This window comes from Cucurbita moschata, unplaced genomic scaffold, assembly GCF_002738365.1.
Source record: "Cucurbita moschata cultivar Rifu unplaced genomic scaffold, Cmos_1.0 Cmo_Scf00032, whole genome shotgun sequence".
Lineage (NCBI taxonomy): Eukaryota > Viridiplantae > Streptophyta > Magnoliopsida > Cucurbitales > Cucurbitaceae > Cucurbita > Cucurbita moschata.
Genome location: NW_019268548.1, coordinates 499,841 through 513,601, shown reverse-complemented (window position 1 = coordinate 513,601; position 13,761 = coordinate 499,841). Strand labels below are relative to the sequence as shown.

Here is a 13,761-nt window from a genome sequence, read left to right as displayed (position 1 = left end):
TTTTTTTTTTTTTTTTTTTTGCGACCAAATGATGAAGTGAAAATTCCCTACTGGTAGAAAATTTCAAGGAAGTCATGTGATCTTCAGATTAAATAAAGAAGAGGCCAATCCAATCCAATCCAAAATTTAGAATCACAATTTGGATTTTGGGTTTTTTATAGAAGGAAGTCACTCAGTGTCTGTGCCTATCTCGTGATCCTGATGTGGATTCATGTTATTTTAATCACTGTATTTAAATTTTGTGTTTGTTTCCTTCTCCATCAAGGAGATGGTGGTGATTTTAATATCCATTAAAGCTTGATTTAGGACAGCCTTTTTGGTGAATATAATCAAAGTCATCTTTCTCTCTCTCTCTCTCTCTCTCTCTCTCTTCTTTTGTATTATTCTTTACTGTCATTTCTTCATTTTTGAAAAGGGTAGCAAGGCCTTGAATTGATGTGGAATAATGTGATTAATTATGATGAGTTCAAAGGTAAAGGTTGTTGTACCTTTATTTTCTGAGTTATAAAGTCATTTGTATCTGGGAAATGCATGCATGTGTTATAATACTATACTACATTTCTTTCATATCCCTATCTGAGATTTGGGTAACTCTGGTGTTAGGACAATGGTCTTGTCAATCTAATTCCTTAGCTCTACTTGCATCTATGTAAAGTAAACATGGGCTGTCTCAATAATTGTAAATTTTATGAGGGAATTTCAAATTTTCCATTATTGTTTCTGTGACACAACTAATTTCATTTGGAACCATCTATCTAGAACTCTCCTGCAATTATACAAAATTTGATGCCTGCTTCATAATTAGCTAAGATTCTGCTTCCTACTGTACAAAGGTCAGTTTGACGTACACTAACTTGACTTAGTAACAGTTCAAGTCCATTGTTAGCAAATATTTATTTCTTTGGACTTTTCGAGATCCCAAGCCTATCCCTAGCATATATTATCCTCTTTAGGCTTTTTGTCCTTTTTTAACTTTCCACGTGCTTACCGCTAATAGATATTGTCCTATTTGTGATTTTTGTCCTCTTTCGGCTGTCCCTTTCGAACTTCCTCTCAAGGTTTTTTAAAACGCATCTACTAGGGAGAGATTGTCAGACTCTTATAGGTTCGTTCCCATCTTCAACTGATGTGGAATTTCATAAGTAGATTTAAGTTAGTTTTTATACTTGAGAAAAGTGGGATGAGATATTCACTTTTGATCGAATTTTGTTTTTTTAGTTCTACAATTGTACGAAGATTACATTATCGTCATTTGAAATTTAGTGTCTTTATTTATTGAAGTAGGCTCGAATTGTCAAGAACTCAAAGAACTTAATAGGTTGGTATATAGAACAGACATGTGTATTATTTTTAACGCATAACTTTGTTATCGACCTAGAAAAAGTGGGATGAGATATTCACTTTCCAATGTTTACAAAAGAACTCCTAAGGGATTTTTTTAGTTCAATAGTTACGAAGGAGATCGCACAAACAACATTTAAGATTGTAATAGATGTCTTTATCTATTGAGTTTGGCTTGATTTGTGTTGGACTTAAAAGAACTTAATAGATTGGTATGTAAGTAGATTTTGATTCCAATTTTACCCACTTTTTTATTAATTCACCATATGAAAACTTTGATATTTAAAGAATTCATATATCATCTGTAATGATAAATACAAGGCTACAAACGAGAAGATGAAAAAGAATATAGTATTGAACAAGAAGAAGTGGGTTTATTGATAGCCTTAAGATGGCCTCCATTATATGAATGCCTTGTGGCAGCTGCTAGAAAATCAAACAGTTCACAGCATAAATGAGCTTTTTCTTTTTCCCTTTCTGCGTGGATGTCCCATTTTAGCTCCACAACGTACCCTATATATCGGGAAAATGTCCCTTACTAGGTTGACGTGGGAGGCTTTATTACTCTTCCCACCTACCACTATTTTGTCACATAATCAAATGCGTCTTTCAAATGATCATTCCATTCTCTTTACCCTGCTTTTGAGCATTTTTTTTTTTTTTTTAAAAAAGACGAATTTGGTTTTGAGTACGTACACTTTTCTTCTTTCCGCCCTCAAATGGAGCGGGTTTTTTTTTTTTATTATTATTGGTCTTTGAATGACGAGTCAAGCCACGAGCCAATCTAGAAACTTCATTCACCACATTTTAAAGCTTAGGGTTTAAGAATCGTATCATACAAACGTAAATTTCTTTAGAAGTGTCAAAAAAAAATTAAACTAAATCAACGCTCTTAGTCGCAGATCTCATATCCAAACCGGTCTTAATCATTATCTCTTGAAACAATGTTGATATGTAAAGAGAATATTTAAGTGGTTTACGAGTAGCTGCTAAAAAGAGATGAATTCTACATCTATCCATTTTTTTTTTTTTTACCTTTTTACCATTTAACTCAGTTCAACTCATGTATCTAGTAAAGATTTTTAGCCTTGTGTGGCCATGATTTGAGGAGCGGATCCGTGTAGGGTCACTCTCAAGTTCCATTAGGCTTTAGATCTTGACTACTACTCAGTAAATGGGTATTGAGAGACCCTAGTTGGGCTGTTTGGGCTCAGAAAATGAAAATGGGCCAGATACAATTTGGGCTCAAAACGATGTTGCCTTGTGGGCCACCGACGGCCCAACGTGACTCATTACCAACCGTCGTCGTCGTCGTCGTCCGTCGATGTTCTCCAGGAAAGAATTTGAACTTTGAAGCAAATTTGGCGGGCGAACGAGTGTCAAGCAACTTCTTTGCTCTGTAAAAGAATGGAGAACAAGGCTGAAGAATCTGTTTGTGCGAGAATGGAGTCACTTCGAATTGTTCGTGAAAAGGAAATTGCAGTTGAGCAACAAAAAATGGAGTCCTTCGCGGATTCATTTCGCAAATCTCTGGAATCGATCACTGCACGGTCCCGAGAAAATGCCCGAAGTCAAGGTGAGCCATCTATTCTCTTCAAATTATTCGGGAAAGAAGTGGATGCGATACCGTTATATTGTGGCGAGTTCAATAATGTAATCGGTAATAGAATTGTTTGTGAAGTCACCGATAGGGTTTTGAGATTGGTAGCGTACAAGACTCAAAAATGGATGTAATTCTAGGGGACTGAGTAGGTTTAGGTTCAGGAGTGGCCAAGTTGATTGATTTTTGAATTTTCAGGAAAACTGGGGGAACTAAAAGCGAGGTTGAGGGAGGCGGAAGATGAACTGGTTAAAGCTCTTGCAGGTATGAGCTATGATTATGCTAATTTCCTCTAACGCTGCATGAGTAGAATACACTATTTCGTTGAATCGACTGAGGCTGCATGCTAATTGTAAGGCTTATTTCCATTATAATTGCGTGTTTTTGTAGTCAAGACTCGTAAAGAGGCTAAACGCCTCGCACTCACGGACTCCCTTGCAACTTCAAAATCTAGAATTGAAGAGCTCAGAAACAATTTTCAAGACTGCAAAGCAAGGAGGGATGAATATTCAACAACTATATCTCGGCAATCCTTAGGTGAACTTAATTTATTTTACGAGTGCTCACTCTTACATCTGTTTTTGCTAGCCCTTAAAAACTGATTACTTCTCTTTCTTTCCAATGCCATCAAAAGCTTTATCTCCATATGAACACAAGGAACCCCAAGAGAGTGATTGTAGAAATGAAATTCAAGAGGCTATTTCTTGGTACAATAGAGTTCTTGATTTCCATATTGAAGGAGGGCATGGTATGATAATTTGAGTTAGTTGTTTTTTAGTATCCTTTATATTTTTTGTGAATTCTTGAGATTAATTTCTCGACAACTTCTCTCGGTTTTTCAGGGGTAAACTTCTCTTTCAAGAAAATCAATGTAGACGATCCTGATAAAGAATATTCTTTTACAATCCGTCATGCAAATGATACTTATACGTGTAAGTTATGTGCACTTAATGTATGTTCATTTTTCATGTTCTTGATCTTCTGACAACCTTACTTTTTCAGTGTTAGATTGTAACCCATCCTTGCAAGGTATTGAAGAGTTGATACATGAATTAAATAATACAAATGGGTTATTCAAGTTTGTCAGGATCATGAGACGGAGGTTCCAGGAGGCTGCTGCAGAAGGTGTGCGATGAATTTTGAACTTTTTGCTTGAAAGTGTGTTATTCACTGCACAAAAAACTCATTGGTACTTAATAGACATACTACCTGAAGCACCATGTTTTGTGCTTCTTGCAGTTTGTTAGATTGAACTTGTTCTGCATTAATAGTTTGTTATATTTTTGTTATTCAACAGGAGTTGGGGCCCAAGCATTGTCTCTGCATCAAGGCTCGACGATAATCTCCATGTCAGCTCCAGGTTTGACATCATCATTGGACAGAAGTGAATCTTCAACTGAAGAAATCGATAACCAGGTTCAACTCGAGGAAACTAACAAACCTTCTAAGAAAACTTCATCCGGAAAGAAACCAGCTATCCAATCCATTGGATCTGCATTTTCTCTGCGTCGAACTCCTCGTTTCAAGGTATATTCAATTTAATGTTTGGTGTCTGGTGCTTATGATTTAAGATTCTCTGGTATATGATATTACGAGAATACTGTAACATCTATGCATTACAAGTTTAATTTTTTGTTTTATGCAAATTTCAAAATGTTATGCAAGAGAGAATTTGTAATGAAATGAATCACGTATGGCAGGTCAAGAAATAAGGCTCCGTTGATGATCTTAACCTTTTTCTTCCATGACATGAAGTATTATGGGGTCCTGACTTCAACTTTTGCCAGAACTTCTCTGACTACTGTGAAGGCTCCATATCTGAAAATTAAAGTTGAAGGAGGAGTAATCACATGACCTGTTGTATGTTTTTTATATCTAATTTGTTTTTATGTGCATTATTTTACACGATGTTATGATTTGATGTAATGCGTAGGGTGATTTTCCCGAAAGTACCCCGAGTGCTAGTACTTTGTATCCATCTGATCCACATGCAACTTTTCATGATCATCGAACTTAAATGTAAGATTGTGCATTGGATAATTAAATAATTATGAAAGCTCAAAGGTGCTAGTTCACTTCTCTATGGACTCGAGTTGGTTTATAAGGATTTGAGTCACGTTTTCTGTTAGTAGGTTCTCTTTCATAACTTCTTTTTCAATCGTTTTCTGCTAAGTTGCTCTTATTGCAGAGACTTTCCTTGTAAGAAAGCAAAATATTTTACACTCGCTATTGATATTATTGCACGTTAGTGTGAGTTGAGTAATACATTATTTGAACAGGGCTGAAGGGGGAGGACTTTGTAGCCCCTGTATCTTTCAGGTATTCCTTAAATTGATTTTCTATCTATAAAACTGTGAAATGACAAGCCTATGTACATCTCGTCTAACCTGGATTTTTTTTACAAATGTTGAATGATATGTGATTAAGTGGAAAGTTTGCTTAGTTGTTTATTGATTAAGTTGCGAGTTCGAGTCCAAAGCTTTTGTGCTTCTAACTCATCATTGGCCAGGGATGAGCAGTTTGTCTCGTTACAATCTGCGTAAAATTTTCCACTCTTTCCTTCTGTTTGCGAACTCAGTGCTACATAGCATGTTGTTGATGCTCCCTGCATAGCCATTTATGTATTTTGTGAGTTAAATCAATCATGAATGGTGTTTTTTTTGTTCTTTTTGTGGGGAAGAGGGGAGTAGATTTATTTATTGCTTCTGCTTAATCACACCTGACTTGTAGTTTTTAGCAACTTTGATGCCATAAAAAACAAAGAATCTGCACAGAAAAGTTTGAGAAGTCAGGTTCTGTCCTGCTCGTGTTGAAGGATGAACTTGACATGATTCATATGCATATGAACTAAGTAACAGCGAAGTTGCAGGTAGTAATATAGTCCATACCTGTGATAAAGCCCTTGTGAGCTCTTATGATAGCAGTTTTTACAATTCCTGGATGTACTGCATTTATGGTCACTCTGGCATTTCTTCCCTGCCATCCCACAAACAAAGAACTCGGGTGAGTCATTCAAACCTTATCCATTTCTCATTTGAGGGCTCTTCTATTTTAGAGAAGAATGCCAAGTGCTACTAGGAAAACCTACCTGAAGCTGTCTTGACACTTCCTTGGCATGCAAAATATTGGCCAGTTTTGACTGTGCATATGCACGAGTCCCATTGTAACTGCAAATAAAACTTGTCAAAAATTACGACCTTTATAATTGTATAATTATCCACTTTCATTGTATATATTATCCACTTTCAGCATAAACTCATAGCTTAACTTTTGATTTTCTAAAAAAGACTTGTATAAATGAAAATGTATTTAGTTATAAATCCAGCATTATCCACTTAATTAGTCAATGTGTGACTTCCTCCCAACAATTCTCAGTATAAATGAGGCCCGTACTTGTTTGGGTTGAGCATTTGACCAAAGTTTAAACCATCTTTCTTCACCCAGCCATGCACCACCGAAGAGATGTTGATAATCCTTCCTTCGATGCCCGTCTTGGTGGCTGTTTCTATCATTTTCTCTAACAAGGTCTCCGTCAGAAAATAATGTCCTGCCGTAAAAAAAAAGAAAAAAAAAAAAATATATATATATATATATATATATAGATAATTAAATGATAATAAATTAACATAGTAGAAATTCAAGAATTTGAATTCCATCATTTCCTTTTTCATTTTACGTTAATAAGTATTTCACATTCACGTGGGGAAGATGCTTTCCAAAAAGTTTGAAGCATCTACCAAGCTTGTTAAAAGTTGTCGATCTCATTTATGATTATAAAGTTTTTACAGCAAATAATTTAGTTAAAGTATATTTTTTTAAATTTATGCGTATTTGGTCTATAAATTTTTAAAAAAATAGTCTAATATGCTTTAAATTTTAAAAAATTCTTTGATAAAATAGAAAATGTTTAAAGGAAATTTTAGGTTAAATTACAATTTAACCTAAAACTTCATTTAAAGTGCAGAAACCCAGGGAGACCAAGGGAGACGGGTGGAGCGGGTTGGTGGATCGGGTGGGCAGGTGGAGGGGCCCCGGGTTGCACTTGTCTCTACACTCATTTGTGTTTGGTGCATATTTTCTCAAGTCGGGCCCCACCGCCAGATACGCCACCATACATTGTTGCCCTCCTAAATATATCGTTTTACACCTGGTCGGTTTGTCTTCTTCCTTTTTTCTCCCCTCCTCCGGCGAAAAAAAATATATTCAATGGACTTAATTAACCCTCATCACTATTAACTGACATGATTAACTAATTCTAATTAAATTAATTAGACCATGTTCTTATTCACACAAAAAATAACATTTTCGATTATGTTAAAAGAAAAAATATACATATAAACATAGATGAAGATTTAGTGGAATACCCAAATAATTTGTAGCAAATGTCAACTCAACTTTGTCTTCGGAGAACTCCAAATTCTTAGAGAAGACTCCTGCGTTATTTCTGCATATAAAAATTAATTTTCTTTTTTTTTTTTCTTTTTTAAATTGAAAATATATATTTATAAAGAGATGAAAAATGGAGAGAGAATAAAATTACATGAGAATGTTGAGTGGGAGACGAAGAGCAAGAAAGTGATTACAGAAGCTTTGGACAGAAGCCAAGGAGCTGAGATCAATCTCGCACACAATAATCTCAGCCTCAGGGCTCTCCCTTTGAATTGCTTCTTTCACTTGGGCTGCCTTTTTCATGTCTCTTGCAGGCATCACTATTCTCACTCCTCTCTTTGCCAATACTCTCGCTGTTTCCGCCCCAATTCCTGAAGTTGCTCCTTTTCAAAATCAAAATCAAAATCAAAATATTTTCATTTATAATTTGAATATTCTTTTCATGTGTGGTCCACAAAGCTGCTATATTCACATGAGCGTATTGATCCAAAATACAATCCCAAAAGAGACAAAACCATATCTCTACTATTTGGTATGAGAGCCTCAAATCAACCACAAAATTCCACACCATAAGAAAAATCAAATTACTATAAACCCACATTGCTCCTCACTTTCTTTTAGGGTTCTTAAGAGGCAGAGTATTTTTTTGTTATAAACTCATGATTATTCCATAAATTAGCAGACGTGGGACTTTCATCTTTACAGTCCCATGCATGAATTAATCACAATATAATATATTAATTTTGGGCTCCAAACTTCAAGAATTAGATGAAATTATCGGAGCCTTTCATGAAAATATATATATATATATATATAATTAGAGAGATTATGATTGAAATTGATGAGAATTACCGGTGATAATGGCAGTGAGTTGAGAAGTGGAAGAGAAAGAGGAACATTGAGTGACTTGTTCAGCGGTGGATTTGGAGCCATAGCCGCTGGGGCCGGCGATTCCTGCCAAGTATCTTAGAGTATCCTTCATCAGTTTTCCCAAACTTAGAATTATGGAAACTGAAAACACCATTTTCATTTTTTAAAACCCCAAAAATGGCCGACGACACTCGCTGCCCGTGCTGCCCCTCTCATTAATAATATTTTAAATCACAGCAAAAAGGAAAAAGTTAAAAGGAAAAAAAAAAAGGGGAATTTTCAGGTAGCTTCATGACCACCCTATCAAGGTGGGTTGCTCACAACTGTCCACCGGATGGTGTGCATGTCAGATTATCATCTTACACTGTTCCTGTCCTATGATTGGTCGAGATCAAACCCTCCAAAAAGGAAAATCTACGGCAAATGATCGACCGGTTAAAAATATTGGTTAATAACCATTATTTTTACTACTAACATCATTCACTATTATTTTCAAAAACTAAAATTTAGTAAATTTATTTTTAGAATTTGAATAAAATTTAAGTGGCACGTCAGTTTGAAAATAGAATGATACGTTTTTTATAAAGGTGCTTAAGGCTCTCCCTAGTATTTTAAAACTGTGAGAAAAAGTTGAAAGAGAACAATATTTACTAGCGTTATGCTTAGTCTGCTACAAATGGTATCAGAGCCAGACTCCAGGCGGTGTGCCAGCGAGGATACTAGCCCCCAAAGAAGTGGATTGTGAAATTTGATATTGGTTATAGAGGGAAACAAAACATTTATTGTAAAGCTGTGAATCTTCATGGCGATAGACTTGAGCTCTTATAAAATTGAGAGTAAACATACATTTCAAAAATATAAACGAAATTGTTATTAACCATTACCTAAATTTTTAACCAATGTTCATATAATATTAGTAATATCAATAGAAAAAAATAATAGAGAAAAAAATGCAATTTAAAATGTATTTTTAGCTGTTTTATGCATTACATTATTTGAATAAACAAATATTGATTAAAAAGAAAGATTTATGGTTATTTCAAAATTAGCAATGATTTAAGAAGACAAATGATTCGAATAATCTTAATTAGGGTGATGATAGAGGAGGAATTAATGTGAATTTGTAATGAAGAGATCAGCACCGTCCGTTGTTTGTCTTTATTTATTTTTTTCATGATTGCTGTCTGTCTTCATTAGATGTTTTCCATATTGTGGTTAGACTCACGAGTGGAGTGGCCCTTCCTATCTCAAAGCAAAATAAAATTAAATAAAAAATAAAAATAAAAAAGTTTGATTGTTTTTCAAGTAATTTATTCCCTTTTAAACCAACCACTTTTTATTCATAATTCTTTTATATTTTTCAATGAAAAATTTAAATTCTCGATATGATTATGTTAGAAGTTCGATTCGAATTAAACTTTAAAAAAATACGAGATTCGAGCTTAAATGAAAAACTAAATTATTTTCTACTAAAATTTCTCGATTTTAATATTTTATATGAATTAATGTTATTGATTAAGATAATTTTGTGACATAGTCTAATATATTACGATTTTTCTTTTCTTCTGCATATGCATGCGAGCGCTTAAGGTGTGACACCAAGCTGATTTCCCACACGAGTGCATCTAGAAACCTACTAATGACTAAATATTATTACAAATTATTAAATATTCTTGGAAGAAAATAAATAAAGAAAGAAAATGGGAAAAAAATTAAATATAATATTGACATGAGATTTGATCAGGTCATGAGTAAAAAGGTGGCATTATAATACATTGGCATTGGAGACAAGAATGCTTTTGCTGCATGCGACTTTTGTTCCCTTAAAATTAAAAAAATAATAATAATAATTTAAGGGGAAATTAAAAAAATAAAAAAGAAAAAAAGGGTCAATTTGCTCATCCTTATATGCTTTGAGAAATGATGGCAAATGTTGCAACTTTGAGAGACCAAACCCTAGCACTTGAGCTTGACTACTTAACCATGGTGGTGCCAAAACTCAGATGATATGCCCATGGAATTTGGGCCCCATTTTTGTTTCCCAACTTGCTTACATTTATTCTCTCCCTTCCTCATCTCTTTCTATCTTACCAAAATATTCCAAATATTTATGTCCTGAGTTAACTCGGTAACAACCCAATTCGGAAGGCATGTGGATTCAATTAGATTGGTGAAATTTTTCGGGCCAATCTAAGTTAGTGACTCGAGCAACTCAAATAGAATTTTTAACTCAATCCAACCCTCCACTCTGGTGAAATATTCTTAATTTTCATAATAATCTTAAAACTATGGTTGGGTTGTAACCTTACTTTTAAACTGGTCGGGCTCGAAAATTTGAGTTTTCAAAAATTCAACTCACTCAACCCAAATAACAAAAAAATCTAACTCAACCTAACTTTTATAGTTTAAGTGGTCAGATTTTCGAGTCATTTGTATACATTCAGTAATATTATATTTGTCTTTGGGTAGATTGAAGCTTAAACTCCAACTCGTTCAAATTTATTTTTATTTTTTTTTAATACAAATATATTGTTGAAAGAACCTTCTTCCACGACTGTTTGTCTAGTGAGGTGTTGCAATATCATCTGGATGCATGTGGAATATTTTTTTGTTTGGCTCCAAACTAAGTTGGTGCTTTTCTTTCCCCATAATTTGGTGCCATGCGCACAAAAAAATGTGCAAAAAGTAAATGGATTTAATTGATTTTGGGGAAACCCACTTTGTATATTTTGGGGTTTGGTAGACATAAGAATGTACATGCATTAATTCATATGTATATGCTTCTTGGATACAAAAGCTGACCATTTCTCATCATCACATTTTCAAATTTTTTTAAATAAATCTTGTGTGTACCTCAAGTTTGTCTTATATTATTTCCTTCCAAACTTTTGGTTCCTCCCACCCGACGCTCGTGGGTTCCAACATCGTTTAAATAGATATCTTTCGAGTATTAAAGGGGTCTATTCTTACTCTACAAAGACAACAGACACTCTCAACGCCTAGGCGCTACTCTCTTTCTAAGTTATTTTAGCTTCTTCATGATTTCGTGCCATAGTAAAAAACGAAAGACCCATTTCAACAAAAGGAAGATGAAGGACCTGCCACGGTAGAGACTACTGATACCCCTCTTCTTATTCCTAGTCGTCTGTTACCGGTCCCGAAAATCAAAAAGCCTAAGTATGAAGAATCCCTCAAAATAGAGAAGGTGGACAGAGCTTGAATTCAAGATCATTATAAAGAAATTGGGAAAAAAACGAGCACAAATCTCAAAAACCCCACACTAACAACCATATAGAGTGGAATCTAAACAAAATTGATAAAAGATTATGTGGGTTTAATTAACCTATTTAATTTTAAACTGTGATAATCATTCTAACTTAGAAATAAATGGGATTTTGGACCTACAATAATGAAATAATGTCTGTTTGACATTGTATCTTAAGAGTGTCAGTTGGCAATGACAGTTATAATTATCCAAAATTACCTTAAATAATGCAAAAAAAAATTAATTTTTGGATTTATTAATTATTTTTGGAGTTTTAATGGCATCCAATCCATAATGAATGATGGCTTCAAATGGTGTGCACAAGAGAAAGAGGTTTCGCATAATTATCCAAGTACTTTCACTTAATTATGCAACATAATATCACTTTATTACTTCATTACCTACATAATTTCTGGTCTTCATAAACATAATCCTTTTTTTCTTAGTCAATGAAAACAGTATTTTTATTTTTTTTTTAAAGTTGAAAATAGTTCATAACATCATTTCCTAAACACTACTTAGCCTTCTTCTTCCTCTACCTTTTACCTTCCTTTCTTAGAGATAATTATAAGTTAAACTAATGTGGTTGCTCTAATCATGCTTCTAAGGACAATTCTTTTAAACGCTCATCAATCTCCAAATCTCATATTCTTTCTATCGATTATCTTTTACATAATTTAAATTAATTATTCCTTTTAAGTTCCCTTTTGATCGTGATTATTTTTTTTTTAATTTTTAAAAATTAAACTTAATTATACTTATCATGTCAAGTTTTGATCGTGATGAATTTAAATGTTATTTAGAGAAAGATGAACGATGAACGATGGATTGTAAAATAAATAAGCATAATTTTATGTTTTATTTTTTATTTTTTTAAAATTGCATTAATGTTTGAATTTAAGAAAATGGTTATGATTTTAAATAAAAATAAAATATAAACAATATTTGTATTATTTATTTAATCTATAATTTTTTTGAGTAATTGGAGGGGGAATGGGTGAACTACGAGAAACATGTAGACAAAAACCAATCCCACCATTCTCTCTGCCTTGTCTTCCCTTTCTTGACGTTTGACAAAATTTCTAAACACTTTTAAGACTTAATCATCTTCACTTCTTTCTTCTTACACACACCAACCAACTGGGTTTGCGTCCCGGAGAATTTAGCAATGACATCGATCGGGTGAGGACTGTAACAACCCAAGTCCACTGTTAGGAAATATTGTTCGTCTTATCCCGTTACGTATTACCGTCAGCCTCACAATTTTAAGATGTGTTTACTAGGGAGATGTTTTTATATCCTTATCAGAAATATTTTGTTCCCCTCTCCAACAAATTTAAGATCTCATAATTTACCCCATGGAGGCCAGCGTTCTCGCTGACACACCAATCGATTTCAACACTCCAAGTCCATTATGAGCAGATATTGTCCGTTTTAGCTCGTTACGTATTGTCGTCAGTCTCACAGTTTTAAAATATGTTTTCTAGGGAGTGATTTCCACCCCTTCATAAGGAATGTTTTGTTCCTTTTTCCAACTGAGGTGGGATCTCACAAGGATAAAATGTTCGGAGATAGAGCCCTCTGGACTTGCTTCTCGTAAAATTGGTCGAGAGAATAAAAAATGAACTCGTAAATTGAGATGAATTTTCCAAACCCTTGATTCCTCTCCTTCGGTAGTGAATACGTCTTCTAGTGACTTTTCTAAACGATATCCCGAAAAATAAATTTAATGACCAAAAAGATCGATAAAGGCTAAAAATGACATTATAAAATTTTAAATATGAAAAAAAAAAAAAAAACCCTTTAAAAACAATGCTAATGGTCAAGTGGTACACTAACCCATTCTAGTTGGATTCTGACCGTAAACCCATTTTCTGGTTAACCATAAGATTTTTGGAAAAGTTATTATCTTCATTTTCCCAAAGAGATAATGATATTAAATTGGTTGGGCGCTTAGCCCGCACGTGCTACTCGCCAATCGTGGGAGACCACGTAGGCCCACAGGTGGGTCCCGCAAGGCATGAGTCAATCACGGGCCAGAATGGGGACAGAGCAAAAGTCCATGTATGCCTTTGATGACTCATCTAACGTGTAGATTATTATTAGTAATATGATAGTCTATGCGGATATCAATTATTAGTAATAATAATGAATTACTATTATTATTATTATTTTATTTGAGCCATTCACGTCTTAACCAATATATTAAGCTTTTAATTAAACGATTTTAATCTTTGCCCGATCTCTGTGTCGTCAGTCAGATTTTAGGCTAAAGGTTGTTTGTCTTTACGTATGA

At 34.1% G+C, this 13,761-nt stretch overlaps 2 protein-coding genes across 4 annotated transcripts; one reads left to right on the top strand and one right to left on the bottom strand.

Moving 5' to 3' along the window:
• Positions 1–2,657: 2,657 nt before the first annotated feature.
• LOC111429767 (probable kinetochore protein SPC25) lies at positions 2,658–5,024 on the top strand. Of its 2 annotated transcripts, none has more exons than XM_023065765.1 (8): positions 2,658–2,917; positions 3,140–3,205; positions 3,332–3,478; positions 3,576–3,689; positions 3,784–3,873; positions 3,944–4,066; positions 4,239–4,468; positions 4,642–5,024. In XM_023065765.1, exons 1-8 carry the CDS (start codon positions 2,749–2,751, stop codon positions 4,651–4,653), a joined length of 951 nt encoding a protein of 316 aa, XP_022921533.1. In that variant the 5' UTR covers positions 2,658–2,748; the 3' UTR covers positions 4,654–5,024. The 2 variants fall into 2 exon arrangements, with proteins under 2 accessions (XP_022921533.1, XP_022921532.1); XM_023065764.1 differs by having other exon boundaries at positions 3,573–3,689.
• A 132-nt stretch (positions 5,025–5,156) lies between these two features.
• Positions 5,157–8,399, bottom strand: LOC111429765 (short-chain dehydrogenase TIC 32, chloroplastic). 2 transcript variants are annotated; one of them, XM_023065763.1, is made up of 8 exons: positions 8,183–8,399; positions 7,482–7,701; positions 7,306–7,385; positions 6,335–6,488; positions 6,030–6,108; positions 5,830–5,917; positions 5,661–5,707; positions 5,157–5,546 (listed from the first exon to the last, which is right to left on the bottom strand). In XM_023065763.1, exons 1-8 carry the CDS (start codon positions 8,358–8,360, stop codon positions 5,364–5,366), a joined length of 1,029 nt encoding a protein of 342 aa, XP_022921531.1. In that variant the 5' UTR covers positions 8,361–8,399; the 3' UTR covers positions 5,157–5,363. The 2 variants fall into 2 exon arrangements, with proteins under 2 accessions (XP_022921531.1, XP_022921530.1); XM_023065762.1 differs by having other exon boundaries at positions 7,482–7,713; positions 8,183–8,397.
• Between the last annotated feature and the right edge of the window lie 5,362 nt (positions 8,400–13,761).